Source organism: Vigna unguiculata, chromosome 3 (genome assembly GCF_004118075.2).
Source record: "Vigna unguiculata cultivar IT97K-499-35 chromosome 3, ASM411807v1, whole genome shotgun sequence".
NCBI lineage: Eukaryota > Viridiplantae > Streptophyta > Magnoliopsida > Fabales > Fabaceae > Vigna > Vigna unguiculata.
This window is the reverse complement of record NC_040281.1, coordinates 29,277,772-29,297,390: the sequence shown is the minus strand read 5'-3', so window position 1 is coordinate 29,297,390 and position 19,619 is coordinate 29,277,772. Positions and strand designations below refer to the sequence as shown.

Sequence of the window (19,619 nt, the reverse complement as noted above, 5' to 3'; positions counted from 1 at the left end):
CATCTCCCCGTAAACACGAAAACAGGTATGTCTAGTAGCGATAGTATATCGTTATCTACATCTAGTAGTAGTGAGAGTACAAAGTCGGAGAGAAGTAGGGGTAGACAATTTGACGAAGAGGGTACAAGTTCTGGGGGCATGACAAGTGGGATTCCAATGGAGATGGTGAGGAAGGTTCGAGAAGATCCCCCTGAAGAATTGGCAAAAAGTAACTGGCCGGCTAAAGGCGGCTATGGGTGGGCGGCTGCCGACGTCTGCAACCAATCATCTTTGTTCCGGTGGTCTCGTCTACTGAACTCCTGGTTAAACTGCACACCTGTCATCTCCAAGGGCGTCAGTGGGGACATCGTTTCCCTGGAGAGAGTTAGTGCTATCGACCGAGTATGTCATGGGCAGGAGGGTGCTACAGAGAAATTTTTCTACATGTATATGTGCCATTTTTCTCAACTTCATGTGCGGTTACCGTTAGACGGTTTCACTATGGGCGTATTGCGCGCACTGAATGTGGCACCTACGTAGCTACATCCGAATAGTTAGGCCTATTTGCAAGCTTTCCGCATCTTGTGCCAATCGTTATACTTTGAGCCCTCTCCTTACGCTTTTTTGTACTTCTACGACACCAGACCCCGCCGGTCGACCACTTGGCTATCTTTGATAAGTAGTCCCAGTATCAGCAGACTGGATGCATTTTCCCAGTCTTTCAAGCATTTCAAGGACGGGTACTTCAAGGTTATCGTTAAAAAAGGAGGCAAAGCTCATTTTTTGAACGCAGATGGGAGTACAAAATTCCTTTTTAGTTGGACGGGCAACCCTTCTCGGTATAAGGATATGGGGATGGATCAGTTATCGGCGGGTGATAAGGAGGTGGTGGAGATCTTGTTGAAGTTTGTTGATAAGTTGCCCACTAAGGGCCTAGTTAGAGTTTATATTTTGGTGCATCCGATAATAGATATTGAAGGTATCTATTTATTATTTAAACTGTGTTGATAATTCTAAGTTGTTTTGATCCGATTTGTAATGTATTATTGTAGGGCACATGGCGCAATCTGGAAAGAAAAACTTGGCGCTTTTCCAATCGCTGAGGAAGGAGATGGCCGCTAAGGCCAAGGCAGTTGGGAAGACTAACATTCCCAACTTGCAGGAGTCTGTGGTGGAGGTGCATGTGCACGGCGGGACGAAGAGGAAGGCTGAGTTGCCGCCTCGTCCCGGGAAGGGAAAAGACGTGAAGAAAGTGAGGGCGGCCTTGCTCGGAACGGGGTCGGCTAGTGGAGCAGGGTCAACCAATGGGGAGAAAGGACCAGAATTTGGTTTGATCGAATTGTCGGAAATATCTGTGAGGAAGGATATTTCAATTACCCTCCCAGATACCATTGTAAATTCTATTGACGACATGGATGCAGACCATATTGTGAGGTCGATGGTCGAGTTTGGAAGCAAGGCTTTAATATTGAGCCGCCGTGTGGGGTCTCTATACAAGAGGGAAGTGAAGGAAGGGGGCCGGGAAAAGGTGGAGGAGTTGCAAGGGAAGGTAGACAAGCTAGAGGAGGAAAAAGCTGCGCTGGAGAAGGCGAAGGAGAGTTGGGATGTAGAGAGAAAGAGGTTGGCGACATAGAGGATCCGCTGTTTGGATTCTGAGGAAAAATTAAACAAGAGGATAGGGGAATTGGAGGAAGATTATGACGATTTGAAGGAGAAGTATGACGGAGCTGTTGGTAAGCTTGATGATCTGAAGAATAGCATCATACAAGAACACATTAACGATTTTGAGAAAGGACTACGCCAAGCGGCATTTTTTCATAGGGAGGTGGATGTTACGGACGTGAACTTTGATGTCAACAAAGATGTTATTGACGGGAGGCTTGTGAATGAAGACGAAGGCAGTGCTGGTGAGGAAGTGGAAGTGAGGGTGGAGGAGAAGACGGCTGAAGCGGTTAATGAGGCGGTTGATGCTAGAGAGGTGGCACCTGACGTGGCAGAATAGGACCTTAACTTTATTGATTTGAAAATATTTGAGCCTATATCTGTAATAAATGGTACATTATGTTACGTTGGTATACTTTGCGTTTATGTTTAATGTGATTAATGTTCTGTATGTTATTGTGTATGTCGAGTTTTGATAATATGTGGTGTATGTGTGTCGCGATGGATTGTATGTTAAGGGTTTTCAACTCAGGCCGCTTACTTGGGGTAAGGGTGGGGAACTTAAACGAATTAAGCATAAGATAAGGGTGTTCGACCTAGGCCGCTTACTTGGGATAAGGGTGGGGAACTTAAACAAATTAAGCATAAGATAAGGGTGTTCGACCCAGGCCGCTTACTTGGGGTAAGGGTGGGGAACTTAAACAAATTAAGCATAAGATAAGGGTGTTTGACCCAGGCTGCTTACTTGGGGTAAGGGTGGGGAACTTAAACAAATTGAGCATAAGATAAGGGTGTTCGACCCAGGCCGCTTACTTGGGGTAAGGGTGGGGAACTTAAACAAATTAAGCATAAGATAAGGGTGTTCGACCCATGCCGCTTACTTGTGGTAAGGGTGGGGAACTTAAACAAATTAAGCATAAGATAAGGGTGTTCGACGTAGGCCGCTCACTTGGGGTAAGGGTGGGGAACTTAAACAAATTAAGCATAACATAAGGGTGTTCGACCCAGGTCGCTTACTTGGCGTAAGGGTGGGGAACTTAAAGAAATTAAGCATAACATAAGGGTGTTCGACCCAAGCCGCTTACTTGGGGTAAGGGTGGGGAACTTAAACAAATTAAGCATAAGATAAGGGTGTTCGACCTAGGCCGCTTACTTGGGGTAAGGGTGGGAACTTAAACAAACATGAGAGAAAACACGTGGAAAAGCCGTATAGTTGAGAACCCTTCTTTTTTTTATTGAATATGGGTGCCTCGTTAAAACCTCCCCGGCCAAAACCCTCCTTAGGGAAAAAAGACCAGGTGAGGAAAAAGAGTACACCCAAGGTTACAAGTATTCGGCTCAGTACAGTATATATTTAACTGAAATAGAATTTGAGGTGGGACACATTCCAGGTGTTGGGTATTTCTTCCCCAGATAAGTGTTCAATGCGATAAGCTCATCCTCCCGCGTCTTCACGTATGCGGTATGGGCCATCCCAGTTGGCAGAGAATTTTCCATCCTTCTTTCTTGCACTGTTGGCCATTCTCCATACTAAGTCCCCGATTGCGAATGATCGTGGACATAGGTTTGCGTTATACTTTCTGGCAGCTCTTCGTTTGACAGCTATATTGTGTATTTGGGCTTTTTCTCTGAGTTTGGTTAAGCGGTCAAGACGAGTGGCCATATTTTGGTGGTTGTGGGTTGGGTCGTATAGTTCTCGGTGTAGGGATGGTTCGCCAATTTCAACTGGTATCATGGCGTCTGCGCCGTAGACTAGGCTAAATGGGGATTCGTTTGTTGATGATTGAGGGATGCACCTGTAAGCCCATAGTACTTCTACTAATTCTTCGGGCCATCGGCCTTTGGCGGTATCTAATCTCTTGCGTAGCTCCACGAGGATAACTTTATTTGCCGCCTCTGCTTGTCCATTGGTTTGTGGATGTTCTACAGAACTTGTGATGTGCTTGATGCCTAGGCCAGTGTAGAACTTGGCTAGCTCTTTGTCAATAAATTGTCGGCCATTATCTGTGATGATGGTATGTGGAAATCCATATCTGCATATAATGTCCTTCCACACAAATTGTTGAACTTGCTGGGTCGTGATGGTAGTTAGCGGCTTGGCTTCTATCCATTTAGTGAAGTAATCGATGGCTACAATTAGGAATTTTACTTACCCCTGCCGAGTGAAAAGGGGCCGAGAATGTCCATTCCCCACTTAGCGAATGGCCATGGGGGTAGTATGTGGTGTAACTGTTCTTGTTTCTGGTGAATAAGGTTGCCATGTTTCTGACATGGTTTGCACTTTCTAACATAATCCTGGCAGTCGGCTTCTATAGTTGGCCAGAAATATCCAGCTCTAAGAACTCTGGTAGCCATGGTGCGTGCGCCAGAATGATAACCACAAATACCTTCGTGTAGCTCTTTAATAATATATTGTGCTTGTTCTGCCGTGACACACTTAAAAAGGGGTTGGCCATACCCACGTTTGTAGAGGTCATCGCCTATCATGGTGTACCTGGCGGCCTTAGCTAGCCAAGTTTTGTCCGCATCTAGAGGGGGGTTACCGATTTTGAGGTACAGGATATAGGGGGTGGTCCAGTTTTGGCTTTGGGAGGGGGTGACGTTGTCAGCTGGGGCGTGGGTTAAACTTTAACAAGTGTGTGTGATGAAAGTCGTAGATAGTGTTTACTGTAATAAGGATCGGTGACGGTTTTTTAACTTGGTGCTGGCCAATTTGGAGAGGATATCGGCCCTGATGTTGTCGGTCCTTAGGATGTGTTCGATGCGGACTTGTTCGAAGTCGGATTGAATGACTGCATGGACCAGATGGTAATACTGTAGAAGGATGGGGTCTTTGAGGAACCATCTACATGAAGCGTCCACTGGTCCTCTGTGGGTGTGTGCTGTAGGTCGTTGACAAAGTCTAAGAGACACTGGGCTTTGATGGGGCCATGGGGTTCATAGCGGATGTTGAATTCTGACAGCTCGACGGCCCATGATGACATGCGTCCGGCTAGATCTGGTTTTTGTAATATCTTTTGGATTGGGTAGTCAGTTTTAACGGTTATGGTGTGGTTTTGGAAATATGGGCGTAGGCGGCGTGCCGCGTGGACCAAAGATAGGGCCAACTTTTCTACCATCTCATATCTGGTTTCAGGATCCTGCAGCGTTCTGCTCACAAAATATACAAGATGTTGCGTGCCTTCTATTTCATGGACAAGTGCAACGCTGACGGTGTAGTCGGTGGCTGTGATGTATACAAGTAGGGGTTTATGGGTGTCCGGCTTGTGGAGGATAGGTGGGGAGGTTGGGGTTGTTTTCAATTTTTGGAAAATTTGTTCACTATCATCAGTCCACGTGAACCGGGTGGATTTCTTTAAGAGTTAGACTATGGGTTGGGTTTGTTCGGCTAGTTTGGGTAGGAAGCGGGAAATGGTTGTGAGACAGCCAATGAGACGTTGGACCTCTTTAATAGTAGTGGGGCTGTGCATTTCGATGATGGCCTTGCATTTTTCAGGATTGGCTTCTATGTCGCGTTGGGTTAACATAAAACCAAGGAATTTACCCCGGTCAACGTCGAATACACACTTGTCAGGGTTGAGGCGAAGGTTGTATTGGCATAGTGCAGAGAAGACTGCTGACAGGTCCTCGGCATGTTAGCGATGACTTGGAGACTTGACAACCATGTCGTCGACGTATACTTCGACATAGTGTCCCATTAGGTGGCTGAAAACCTTGTCCATCAGCCGTTGGTAAGTTGCTCCGGCGTTTTTGAGACCAAAGGGCATGACTCTATAGAAGTAGTTGGCATCGTCCGTGATGAAGGCGATTTTGTGCATGTCTGATGAGGCCATAGGAATTTGGTTGTATCCGGAATATGCATCCAAAAAACTAAGCACCTTGTTTTCTGCCGCGCCGTCAATGAGTCGATCGATGTTGGGTAAGGGGTAAGACACACGAGGGCAAGCCTTGTTTAGGTCCGTGTAATCTACACACATCCGCCATTTGCCATTGGCTTTCTTCATCAATACAACGTTAGAAAGCCAAGTGATGTACTGAGCTTCTTCTATGAATCATGCGCTTAGTTACTTGTCGGCTTCAACCTTAGCTGCTTGCCGACGTTTTTCGCCAAGCTTGCATTTTTTCTGGGATACGTAGCGGGCTTCTTTATATATGGATAGTTTGTGGGATGCCACTTGAGGGTCCACTCCAGGGAGGTCTGCGGCTGACCAGGCAAAAAGATCGGTGTTGTTGATGAGGATGGGTGTGATGGTAGAACGCTCGTCAGAGTTTAAACCGGTGCTTAGGTTAATAGAGTGACCATTGGGAAGCTCTAAAGGGGAGATTTCCTCAACTGGTTCAAGATAAACATCCCGGCCTACTCTGGGGTCTAGATCTTCGCCGGATAAGGCTATGCTGGAGCCAGGGGGTCGTTCGATGTGGTTGGTTTGTTGGATTGGGAGTTGTGGTCGTAGGCTGGCCATGTAGCATTCACGTGCCAAGCGTTGGTCGTAGTGGATGGTAAGGATGTCGCCGGACAGGGAAGGGAACTTCATGTCCAAGTGACGGGTGGAAACGACGGCGCCAAGGGTATTGAGGGAAGGACGACCCAGGAGGATATTGTAGGATGTTGGCGTGTCGACGATAAGGAACTGGATTGGGATAGTTTTAGTTTGGGTCCCTTCCCGAAAGACGGTGTGGAGGTCGATGTAGCAACGGGTGGATACTTGTTCACCGGAAAAGCCATAGATTGGCTCGTCATATGGGACCATGGCGGTGTCAGGAAGTTGAAGATTTTGGTAGGTGGCCCAGTAGAGGATATCAACGAAGCTGCCTTGATCAACGAGGACTTTTTTAACAGCGTAGTTTTCGATTTCAACAATGATAACCATGAGGTCATCTTATTGATGGTCGAGGCCGTGAAAGTCGTCATCTGTGAAGATGATAGGAGGCATACGGCGTCCGTGGTGGGAATGGGTGATATGGTTGATGGATTGGATATGGCGGAGGTGTCTTTTTCTGGCAGAAGAAGTGGATCCTCCACTAGCGAAGCCACCAGAGATGGTGTTAATGGTGCCACGTAGGGGAGGGTCGGCAGGGGTGATGTCGGTACGGGCCGGCTCGGGTTCCTAGCTGGTGGGTTGGGTGGGGCGTCTGTCGTGACGGGAGTCATGTGGAGGACGTCTGTGATAGAATGGAGGGGGTGGCGGGATCGAGAGGAGGAGGAGTGGTCATCTCTACGGATGAAGCGGCGAAAGTGGCCAGCACGGAACAGTTCTTCTATTTTATCCTCGAGTGCTTTGCATTCTTCTGTAGTGTGGCCATGGTTGTGGTGGTAGCGGCAGTATTTGGTCATATCAGCGTTGGGAGGTGTGGTTGTCTTACGTGGTGGAGGGATTAGGTCAGCTTGTAGGGCCTCGTCGAGGATGCGGGAGCGGGCTACGGTAAGATGGGCGTATCTGGTGAAGCGAGGTTGGCGGGGCTCGCGTGGGCGGGTATCAAGACGTGGGTTAGGTTGTGGGGTAGGGTTGGCGGTGGTGGCTGCATAGTCGTTGCAGAATTTGGTGTGGAGGGTTTGCATTTCCTCCATGCAGACATAATCAGCGGCACGTAATTTGAGCTCGTGCATGGAGGCAGGTGGATGGAGGTAGACGTTGTTGGCGAAGGGGCCGGGTTGTAGGGTAAGTGCCATGCACTGGAGGATCATCTCCTGATTAAGGTGTAGGGTACGAAGAGCTACCTTACTGAAGCGATCTATGAACGCTCTGAGTGGTTCACCTTGTTCTTGTCTGATGCCCAGGAGGGAGATGGTGGTAGTTTGGTGTCGGCAGCTGCCAGCGAAATGGGTGGAGAACATGTGAGAAAGGACGTCGAAACTGTCAATGGAGTAAGGCGGAAGGGTTGTGAACCATTCCAGGGCAGCACCCTTGAGGGTGGCGGGGAAGGCTTTGCAAAAGACTGCATCTTGGGACGTGTACAGGGCGACATGGATGATGTAGACTTTAAGGTGCTCGTCAGGGTCGGTTTCGCCAGTATAATGGTCCAGGGTGAAAGGTTCCCACTGGGCAGGAAGAGGGGTGTTGGCAATAAAGTCAGTGAAGGGGTGACGGCGTCTGGGCTGGTGGGGAGGGAGCAGGTGGGGTGGGATGGGATGGTTGATCATAGCGGGGAAGGTGGAGGTAAGGTTGTGAGGGGGGATGTGGGTTGTTGGAAGGTATTGTGAGTTGTATAGTGGAACATGTGTGGTGTGTAGGGTGGTGGGTATGTTGTACGGGATCTGGGTGGTAGGGAGGGTAGCGGCAGGGGTTGGGGGTGCGGTGAGCCCCGGTTGAGTAGATGGGAAGTGAGGGGGATGGGTAGAGGGAATGGGTGTTTGTTGAGTGGTGATGAAGGTGTGAGGAGTGGGATTGTATTCGCTTTCTTCCTCCGTGGGTTGGAAGGCCGGAGACCTTGCAGCTTCAGAGGTTTCCTTGGCTTTCCCCTTCAGGTTGGGATCAGCTTCGATCTTTCGCCTCAAGCGAGAGTTCTCTTGTCGTAGCGCCTCCATCTCGTAGCGCTGCGTTTCTTCAGATCTGCGAGTTCTTGCTGCATCTTCGCTTGGTTGTCTAGGATGGCGGCCAGATCAGGGGTGATGCCAGCAGGTCCTGAGGGACCAGCATCCACCTGCTTGTTCACTCCAACTTTGCTACGGGTGAAAACCATCTTCAGAGAAAAATGGGTACTAAAAGTGTTCGTCTCGTGCCCCACGGTGGGCGCCAATTGTTCCTGCAAAGAACAAATAAGATGAGTCAAGCACAGGCGTCACCTTACCATGTAGTCCGTTATCTCCTCAGTTGGTCTCTTCCCGGTTGGTACATGTCAGCTTGAATCCAGGAGGGGTTACCTGCAGAAGAGTCTCTGAAGCTCAAGTCAAAGCTCTCAGAAGGTCAAATCAGTGATTAATGAATGCGTACCTTTAATTACTGGGGTCCACGCGTATTTATAGAGCATTAATGATGTTTGACTACCTCATGGGTCAGGCTTTGACTTGGGCTCTAGCTTGGGCTGTGAGTGGGCCTGGGCCCTAACCCAAGTCCCTTAGACCTATTGAACGCAGGGGCTTCTATTTTCACTAAGTTTATTGGAGTGGTCGGCCTGGGCTTTAATCTTACCGGGTCTGTTGGAGTAACCGGTCTAGGCTGTCTACTTACCTTGACGGCTTATGTTGGTTATATGAGGTGCAGGTTGTTCCTCTAGATGTTTAGGTTAGAACTGGTACAAGTTAGGCTGACTCGGCCTAGGCTGAGTACTTGGCTGCCTTGGTATATGCATTGTTTACTTATTTGGTTGAGTTTGGCTAGGTGTGGTACACCAGTCCCCCAGTCTTGTCCGATATGAGTTGTCGGTCAAGGGTGATATGTGTTGGTATGATAAGATGGCGGAACCGGCTAGGTGTGGTACACCTATGAATATATAAAGTGAAATAATTTGTTTTCCCATTTGACCAAGTTGTTGGTGATGTACATTTATATTTATGTTTTTTTATTGTCCCTCAGGTAAAGAGTTAAGGGTCCAAAAATTCATACATGTCATGTTTTTTTCTCATCCATGCACAATCTAAACATATACCAATTTTTTTTAAAGCATAATCAATTATACACACACATACATACACACAATGAGTGGGTGTTTTGAATTATATTATTTATAATTGCACAACAAATATATTTAGCTCCAAGTTTCCTACGCAATCTTCCTCACATGAGCCATGTGTCTATACAATGAAATGCCATTGTTCCTATCAAAAATAGTGGTGTCTCGTGACACCTTTGTTAGGTTTTTACCTATAAACATGACAACTTCTACCAATATGATCATAGAATTATTTGTAATGCCCTAACTATTATATAAATGAAATATTTTTTTTATACAATAATATTTTTCTGGAGAGAAATAATAATAATAATATAACTTCACATCCATACATATGTTAATATTTTACATTTTTGTAATTGCTCATAAAATATTACAAAAATTTATATTTTGTACAATATTAAAAGTTCTACATTAAAATAGAAGATCATCAATATATTTAATATCTCTTAGGGGTATTAATATAAATTATCCATGAATCAATCTTCAGAAGATCCAACAATTTCCCAAACAATTCTTACTGAGTAGGTTCCTATTCTACTCATGCAACAGGTACATATGAAAGAAAAATATGAAAGGAATGAGGTCTTTGAAAGCCTTAAATATTAATCTTAATAAACTCAACAAACAATACAAACATTAAGGGCCTAGAATTTTATTTACAACTACAAGACTCAATCTTATTTTATCACACATATGAATCCATATTCCACTTCTAATAATCCACTATGAACATCAAAAGTTACTTTGGGAAGTGATTAAGTAATTGAGTATTTCTCATTAAAATATTACAATCATATTTATTTCTTTCTTGATAATATTAGCCATTTATCATCCTATAAAAGAAATTTGTACTCACTGCCTAACTTTGACGATGTCAAGCAGGTGTCCGATAGTACCAAGTTTGGTTTATGAATATCCTAGTCCAAGACGATCTTCTAAACTTTACAGATATTCACCTACTTGGTAAAACTTTCTTAAACCCACCATGGTCTCATCCTCTTATTTCGCAGTGTACTAAACTGTGACTTTCCAAATACAAAAACTTTGACATTAGTTTGATCTCAACACATTAAAAGCAAACTTAATCTTTCTTAACTAACATACTCTTGAACATTTTCAAATATCATAAAATGTGATGACTATCAAGTTATGTCATTCTTGACCAATAATATATACACCATACACAAAGAATATAAAATATCAAGAAAACATATAGGTAATTTTCTTTTATCTAAGCTCATTGAATAAAATCATGCTTACTTTTACTTTATTTTTATATTTTTCGAATTATAAAATAATGATACAATAAAATAAGAATTTAAACAAGAAATTTAAACAAATAATTATATATGGATTAGAATGTTATAAACAAATATAATAAGATGCAGAACTGAAGATAAATAAAATGAATAAATAAGACCAATAAGTAATCAAAGATAAATTAAATAAAATAAACAAAAATAGGATCAATTCATCATTGGAGATAAAAGTATATAAAATAAATAGACAGGACTAATACGTAACAGAAAATGAATTAAATTAATCAAATAAATAGAATTAATGTATAACTAGAGGTTAAATTTAATTAAATTAAATAAATATATAGAACTAGTGCGTAACTAGAAGTAAAATTAAATAAACTAAATAAATCAATTTAAAATAAATTAAACAAAAAGAAATAAAATGATGTATAATTCAAAATTTTAAGAACCAACTATCAAATTGAAGTCCATTTAACTGTATGTATGCATGTAGGAAGAATAATAATAAAAATGATAAATAATAATACTAATTATGTATAATGTATATAATACTCATAATGTATTACAAAAAGACTATTCAAAAAACAAATTATAGTTGACTAATTCGTTTGGAAAAAGGTAAAATATAAGGATCTCCATTGTAGAAAGATAAAGAATATAATCTTTAAAATGGGTACTATTATGGTATGTATCAAGAAAAAAATGTTTGTTATATGTTACTGTAAAATTTGTGAAAACGACATTGATCGAGAAACGGTGACACAAAACTATACAAACATTATCCAAATCCGAATAAAGGGTAAATAGAAAGTAATGGAAAAAAAACGTTATTTTTTTTGTTGATAGCAATGTTCTCATAATTTTAATTCATACCGATATCCACATTTTCCCAATCAGGATAACCTAAATGCATTGATAATCTTAAATTCTTTCATGCAACTATAGCTGCTTTAACTCCCAAGTGCATTCCCTCCATCTCTCCATCCAAGGGGTATGTTCAAGAAAGACGAAACAGATAAAACAGATATCACTATGAAAGCAAAGTACATGCTAGATGAAACCGAACCCTACAAAAGATAGCTAAATCACCAACCTATATATGATAGGCATGCGTGGTTGAAAAACCTCATCATGCATGAGAACTTAAATCCATGTGAAATCTGCGCAAGGAAGGCAAAATAAACAATCAAACATTATTACAGATTGTAGCTTGGGTGCCAAACTATCCAAACAAGTACAAGTTTCTGATCCTTTTTTCTTCCGTTATTCCTATTCATATATTAACCTTGCCAAGCAATTCAAATTATTCTGCTGACCAACCAGAGTTTGCATTATTTCAAAAGCATTAATGGAAGAACAATATGAGAAAGAGGAGGCTAAGGGAAAATAAAATAAAATAGCACAAATCAGACTCAGACAACACCCATTCTTATCCAATTGAAACCTTGGCAGAGGGACTAATTATTGTCGCAGAATACCCCAAGTTAGCATTCATCTTTGAGGGGGATCAACTGTGCGAACATTAGCAACTGTCATTCCCTCAATTCGGTCCTTTGTGATTTCCACAAAGTGACCAACAATCTCATGAAACTGCTTGAGCCCTGACAGGGGAAGAATGATGGAGGATCGATCAGAACCGGCGACCTGCAATAATTAACAAGAATTTACAGCAGAAATTCCTCTTCCCGCGGTATATAAAACAAAGGAAAAAGACAAAAAAGATAATGACACACACCTCAGATATTCTTAAGAAATGACCCCTATTATTGCTTCCAAGATCAAAGAAGAATCTTTTTTGATCAGCCCTGATCACTTTCGAGACCCCCAAGTTACCAATTTCATCCTGGGGAGGTAAATCAACAGACCTGTCCACATTCAACTCAGAAGAAGTGGCAGGTTGACTACTATGACCAGATATGAAGCCAGCACCAACATCATCCGAAAGTCCGACAAGACGCTCTGAGGATTCAGAATTTTGCTATAGTGGAATGCAAACAAACAAATAAGATGAAACAAATAAAAAATAGCTTCGACTATTGTTGTGTCTAAGACAGGAAAAATGTATGATTTCTAAAGGACACCTGATTGGGTAGAATGAAAAGCCTTGAGGCTTCATTGATCTCAGCCAAAATGTTCCTGAATGCTGCCCATCCTTCATCCCTAGAGCTTCCAGCAGGAACAATTATAGTGCTACGGTTTCTGCTGACAGAAGCTTCAGACACCTTCAAAATAATAAATAAGAATCAGAATCTTGAAATAAATATGCATATGGATAAATATTCATCATAAGATAGAAGTTCCGAAATAATGTAAATATGGAGGCCCAAACTGATGAAAAACAGGGTAACAGGTTTTGAGGGACTTCATGTTGCTTCATTAAAACATTTTCTGGTTGATATAAAGCACCAATTGTAAGATTTGTTTGCAGAAGTTTGTGCAGATTTCTTTTTAGCTGTGTTTGGTACGAAGGAAAATAGGCAAGAAATAGGAAAGAGAGAAATACAGTAAACTTCAATGAGAATTAGACTGGAAATAATGATGTTTAGTATAAGAGAAAAAGAAAAGAATTATAAAAGAGAAAAATAGGAAAAATAATAAAAAGATTAGAAGGTAATCAATTATAAATTATTAGGGATTAGAAATGGATTATGATTTTTAGAGGTAATTACTACTTTCCACCCATTTGAGGTAGAAATAAAAAGTTGTGGGACCCACACCATTTTATTTATCTCCTCTCTTCCAAACAAAGGATTAAGGAGATACTTTTGGCAAATTCAAATGCAAACTATTAACAGGGACCAATAAAAAAGATAAAGAGATTGCAGAATATAGTAGTTGACAGCATAGCTACTGTCTCGTAGTCAGATTGGTTTAGTGTTCTTCCTATGTTCCTCGGTTATGCATACTCTAAACTTTGATTTTGTTTAATTGTTTGGGGTGAATAATAAAAGCTGTTACACCAAAAATCCATACATGTTTTCTCATTTTGCAATTCTACGTGTAGAAACAAATAACACCCAACAATACGAAAATCTAAAAGCTTCCAATATAAATTTTCTGGTCTTCAACAACCTTCCCACCCTCATATTGACATTGTAAGCACTCGGCTACACAAGGACAAGTCTGAAATATGAACACCGATTTGGCAATAAGAATAAGAACCTATTTCGGAAAGATGCATTTTTAAAATTTCAACATTTTTAGGAACTTTTTGTAATTTCATCTGCTTGTTGGGGACAGCCACTGAAATTAGTAGGAAATTCTTTTCCTGAAAATAAGCTGATTTTACGAATCATAAAATTTATGTCCTATATTTATTTTTCAACATCCTTTCTCCTTTACAGCTTCATACATACCTTTTTTTCTTATGAAGCTGATTTTATATTGCCTGGCATCCAAATAAAATAACTTACAATCATAGCAAATTTATGCTGTTTATAATTATACATATAATCAATTATTGAAATAATTCAATTTTCGTAACTAATCCAAACATGCCCTGAGAATAAAAATGGGCAACCCATAAATAATGGCAGATTTTACTCAGATAATAAGATTGAAGACATAATGCACTGGGCATAAAGGAGCATGCGCATGTTTGATTTAGCTTATTTTGGAGGGAAAAGAAAAAAATTATTTTGCCAGGATCCTACAAGAGCATTGGGAAAAAAATATTATTTCCACAAAAATAATCCAACCCAACCCAAACACGGGCAGAATTTCTTGATTTATTCACAGCAAAACCCAGTTCACTCCCCCCATTGGGCTTTTGAGGAGATTAATCATCCATTACATATTGACAGTATTTTATAATATCAATATACAGTTGGCGGTGCCTTCTTTTCATATCTGTCTCTAACAGCATATTTGTTTTTTATTTTCTAATTTAAGATTTCATTTAAGTGTGTTGAAACTCAAAACTCTCATGCAAATTATGCCCTATTTAATATTTTAAGTTAATTTTAATTCATAATACTACATATTTTAATATAAAAATGTACCAAACCCAAAATAGTGTATCAACAATATATATCCCTCCATGTAATAATACTTCTCAAGGTTATGAGTATTCAAACTCAATACCTATGTTTCACATTCTATATAGAAATTAAAAGAGGAAAAGGCTTTAGAGGATGTGCGGGAGGAAGGCAATAAAAGCCTGATGTGTTGAAAACACAAGTTCCTGATTAAAAAATTGTATAAGTATAGTATAAGTAGCGTGAGTTGGAGGTTATGGGAGTGTCTTTAAAAGAAGGCCAAACTTGATAATGGATTTTAGCATTTTTTTCATAAAAAACTCCCAAAGAAGCAAGACAAACCAAAAGCTATTAACCACACATCTAACTATGATTCAAAAGTTGACGCCTATGACAGATCAGAAATTCCCAATGGCATGATTTCTACAAAATCTTCCCTGTAATGAGTTCTCTCTTTCTCATTGTAATCAAGGCTTTACTTACAGAGTCCAAGCCATATAAAACCAAGATCTTGGCATGCAAGAATTTTGTTTCCACTGCTACCATGATAGTTCAACTAAATGTCCACAAAGCACAAATAGTTCTCTCTATTTATTATATCCAAGAAGGCTCTGAAATTCCTAGGGCTTACAGCAGCAACGTTATACATTTCAAGCAACCAAAATAGGAATGCCTAACAAGATACCCAGACTTTATCACACAAACCAAATTAAAATTTGTTTCCGTTTTCTACTTTATGATAATAAATCCTCGTTCAAAATCCTAAGGTTATTAATGCCCCAAGTCCCACCCTGTTATGGCTCTCCACCCTTCCTCTTCCTCATTTTCTGCCTCTTTTGTATATGTTAATTAACAGCTTCACTATAATAATTAAATTTCCTTGTGTCTCACGAAAACACATATATCCCTAGATATTTTTCCCTTCATTCCATGACAATAAGAAAAAGCTTCCCCACATAAACATCCAGAGTATATAAACCAACAAACAAATATTAAAAATTATCTTAAATTCAGACATATATACACACACAGCCCTATTCTAATTTTCGACAATAGAAGTAAACCATTCCAAGAAGGAACCATCATTTTGAGACCACCACTATTATCCATCTTTTACCAAAAATACCACAGCCACAAATATTAAAAAGCAGCAAATAATTAGGTTAAAAAATGCAATACAATTCGCTCAAAAGCTTAACTAGTAGCCATCGAAGCCAAGGCAAGCGATTAGAATATAGTTATTGTTATCACACACTACTCAACTTCTACTTCATCTCAATTCCACCTCATTTTTCCTTTCCACCTCTTTTTTTATTTTCCGTCACGTCTTTTCTCTCTTCAGTTATCCTCACTTTCTACACACGGTTTCCCTCTCTTTCTTCACCCCAAAAAAAAGGTATATGTCGAACATTTTTCCATTTCAATTCGAGCATAAAAGAAAGGGAATTGAGTACCTTCAAGAAACGCCCCCTCCGGTTCTCACCAATGTCGAAGTAGAAAACCTAAACCAAAAAAAAAAAATGTTAGGGAGAAGCAAGGAAAAGAGTCAAGTAAAGAGGTTGGGTTGGATTACCTTGGTGTCGAGCTGCAATTCCTTGCTGAAGAGGTCTTGATCTTCGGAATTAACGTAGTAATTGAAGAGATCGAGGAACCAGGAAATGCCGGAGAAAGGCACGATGATGGTCGACCTAGTGGCGGAAGTCTTCTCGGAAATCTTAAGGTAACGGCCGCGAGGGTTCTCTTTCAGATCGAAGTAGAACAGCTTGTGTTCGACCTGCAGTGTTTTGCACAGCAATTCGACGTCGTTCCCGCCGCCGCCGCCGCCACCGGAGTTGCCCTCCATCGCCGCCAATAACAAATCTGGATGTGGTCGCAACAGATCTGGGTGGGCGAGTAACTAGCTAAGCACGCATGAGGGTTTGGGTCGCGAGTTTCACTTCAATTGTAACGACGGTTACACTCACTCACGACGAAGTCATGAATTGGAGACGTTTTCGTTTTCTCCGATGTGGAGACGTTTTCGCTTTCTCCGATTTGGAGCCGTTGGATGGTTAAACGAAGCCTCTCTCGCTTCGCAGATCCACCTGATGGGATCTTTTCACCGCACGAGTCAATTAGTGGCAATTGGGAATTACTTACTGGGTTTCTAAGTTTCTATCATAAATTCATCAAATTTAGCCAAAAGTCAAAGAAAACACCCAAACCCAATTTTTATACACATGAAAAAGAAAAACGCATGTGTGACTCTAAGATGTGAAAATTATATTAAAACTTAAAAAGCCCTCATCATATCTATCCATTCAGAAACATGGTTCCATTTAGAATATGATTGCGAAGAAGGAAGGATGTGAAAACAAAGCAAAAAATATATTTTTTAAACTAAGGGAGTTATATAACCTTCGCAAATATAGAGATAATATTAGTATATTTAATTTATGTTCACTGCTACCTTTAAATATTTTCATAAAATGAATATTATTTAATATGTGAGTTTTGTTATAGTCAAAATCTATCATAAATATATAAGTTATATTTAAGATTTATTATATTGTCAGTTTTGATGTTCAGAGAATATAAAAGAAAAAGGTGCAACAGAAAGAAATGAGAAAAGACATTTAGAAAATAAAAATAGATAAAAGTTATAAGTTATTGAATTGATTGAAATGTAAAAGGAGATGGGGCCTAGCCAAGTATAGCCCGTTGTTGCAAATAATTATTAAAAAATAAGAGATTGGATATCGTTTTCGACTATTTGAAGGTGGCTCCAATTTATTAAAATTATTTTTCAGAGAAAATAAAAAATATGGCTTGCAGTTTATTAGCCTAGACAAAAGAAAGGTTAAAAATTAGAAAAAAAAATGAAATATTATATGCTTTTCGGGTTTCTAATTTAGGGTGCAAAAACAAAAGAATGAAAGAAAGTTAATTTAATTTAATTCAATTAGAAAAAACGTTAGGATTAGGAATTAATTTATTTCAGATAAAATTCGTATTTCTCTATTTTAACTCAATTTTATCTCTCCTTTCTCTATTATATTTTGCAGCTTATTTCAATCACAAGTTAACAAGTTTAATTTATTTTTACAAATAAATAGGAATGAGAATCAAGATTTAACTTCCTAACAGTAATGACCATGCAATCCATGGTAAAAAGAATTGTTAGATTCTCAGCACTTCGATATAGAAAAAAGGTTGACATGCATTAACAAAATAGATCAATTTTTTTAAGAAGGTTTAAGAAAATAGAATGGAATAAAAATACATATTCAAAGTTTCATAAAAAATTTGCAAATCAAATATCCATAAGCTACATTAAATCCAGCTAACCTCGAGAAAAAGACCATAAAGATTCACCTATATATAAAAGAATAAAAGATAACAAAAGATTAAGAAGAAAAATAGGAAATTACAGAAACGTTTAAAGAAATTTAATGTTTTATTTTAATAATTGTTGCATGTGAAATATTTAAAATAACTTTCATTACATATTACATCTAGAAAATTACAATAGTATTAAAGAAATTTGTATGATGCTATATTTATCTATAGAAGGCACAAAAAGTTCTTTATGATCAACTAATTCTACTTTGTCACTTGTGTCAAAACCTTTTTAGAGTTTGTTAATATTTATGTTGACATTTTTTTTGTTGCACACTTTTTCTCGATGAAGGACAGACTTTTATTTGTGTAACTACTAATAGTGTATTGACCATATTAAAATGAGTATACAATACTTTAAGGTTGTGCGAATGTTATAATCTTTTATGGAAACAATGAGGATTCACCTATGGAATGAGATAATCTTCTATGTGTATGAAAATATAACATTTAAATATCTTCTACTGGTGATGGCTTGGTCGTATTAGTCTTGACACGCTTTTGGATGTTCTTGAGAGCTTGCTACACCTAGCATATTTTAAGACTTGTTAGATATTTCTGTCTTGCATCCAAAACTTTAAACATGTGTCTTAAATTACTTGAAGTTCTTGCAATTTATCAAACCATGAATAGATTTAGTATCAGTGACATGAGTCTAATCATATTATCTTAAGAGTAAATCTTTTGCATCACACTAGCAAACTTGTTAAGTAAACAGAACTTGGCATTATGATGACTTTTTGGTAGAATATTCAAATGTCTACTTATGAGTGAATCATCTATTATTTAATAAAATCAAGTTGAATTTGGTGTCTCGTGGATTAAAACTGAATATGTTTGGGGGTATCATGCAATCATATTAAGGTTGTAGTTAAGAATTTTGGATTTTTACCCCTTTACGCTCCCAATTATGACATTTTAGAAAGATGTTATTACCAATGTTTGTGAAAAGGTAGCACTGGAGACCAACAACTTCCATACAGTGGTTGTTCAAATAATCATCACATTAGATTATGTGTCATCACGACTTCACATCCCAATAATGCAACAATTTGGGACAATTTAACATGTATGTCACTTTGGATGTGACTATTGCAACACAAGTTCTGATAGAGCTACTTGGAGTAAAGCAATGCAATGCCTAAAAAAAACCTAAGCACTGCTATGGTGGACATGCTACTTAGTTGGTTTTGCAATGTATATAAGGAATGTTATTCACACTAAATATAATAATTTATTGTCAATGCATATTTTTACATCTCATGGGATGCACTATTTTTTCAAACAAGAGTGCCATGTCATTTATTGTTTTGTACTTGAGACTCTTTAATGATCCTAGGTTACACGATGAATAGTTAGGGAGCAGTCACATTAACCCATATATATGAGTAGTTTGTGGATGGTAGCTTTCTACAAATAAAGTAGTTCACTAGTTATACCCCATTGTTAATGGTGAGTAATTTTATCATTGACATCTTTTACAATTATTTCCTATTATGAAATTATAGTTATGTTGATACATTAGTTAATACTTGATATTGCGACAAGCATGGGTATGAGCACACTTCCCTCGTATTTATTTTAGGGATTTAAGTCTAAATTATGTTTAGGATGTTCCATGTATAAACATATATGTGGTCAATCATAAAAACATCTCATTTGAGTGGATGTCCATTTTTCTCTTGGTATATTCACCTAGGAACTTGTATACATCATCATCTTCCAAAATGTGTGTTGCACTAGTATG

General features: G+C 39.4%; 1 protein-coding gene across 1 annotated transcript; it reads right to left on the bottom strand.

Annotated features, from left to right (window-relative positions):
* Positions 1 to 11,686: 11,686 nt before the first annotated feature.
* On the bottom strand, positions 11,687 to 16,753 carry LOC114178457 (transcription factor Pur-alpha 1). The gene is made up of 5 exons (XM_028064376.1): positions 16,068 to 16,753; positions 15,949 to 15,996; positions 12,599 to 12,739; positions 12,253 to 12,495; positions 11,687 to 12,161 (listed from the first exon to the last, which is right to left on the bottom strand). Exons 1-5 carry the CDS (start codon positions 16,335 to 16,337, stop codon positions 12,009 to 12,011), a joined length of 855 nt encoding a protein of 284 aa, XP_027920177.1. The 5' UTR covers positions 16,338 to 16,753; the 3' UTR covers positions 11,687 to 12,008.
* Between the last annotated feature and the right edge of the window lie 2,866 nt (positions 16,754 to 19,619).

Bases quoted from the DNA above. Each gene is read 5' to 3' on its own strand.
- LOC114178457 (XM_028064376.1), bottom strand. From the start codon at position 16,337: ATGGAGGGCAACTCCGGTGGCGGCGGCGGCGGCGGGAACGACGTCGAA. The intron at 12,740-15,948 runs GTACTCAATTCC...ATTATTTTGAAG, and splicing joins GGAGGGGGCGTTTCTTGAAG to GTGTCTGAAGCTTCTGTCAG. The intron at 12,162-12,252 runs GTGTGTGTCATT...TAATTATTGCAG, and splicing joins ATTTCTTAAGAATATCTGAG to GTCGCCGGTTCTGATCGATC.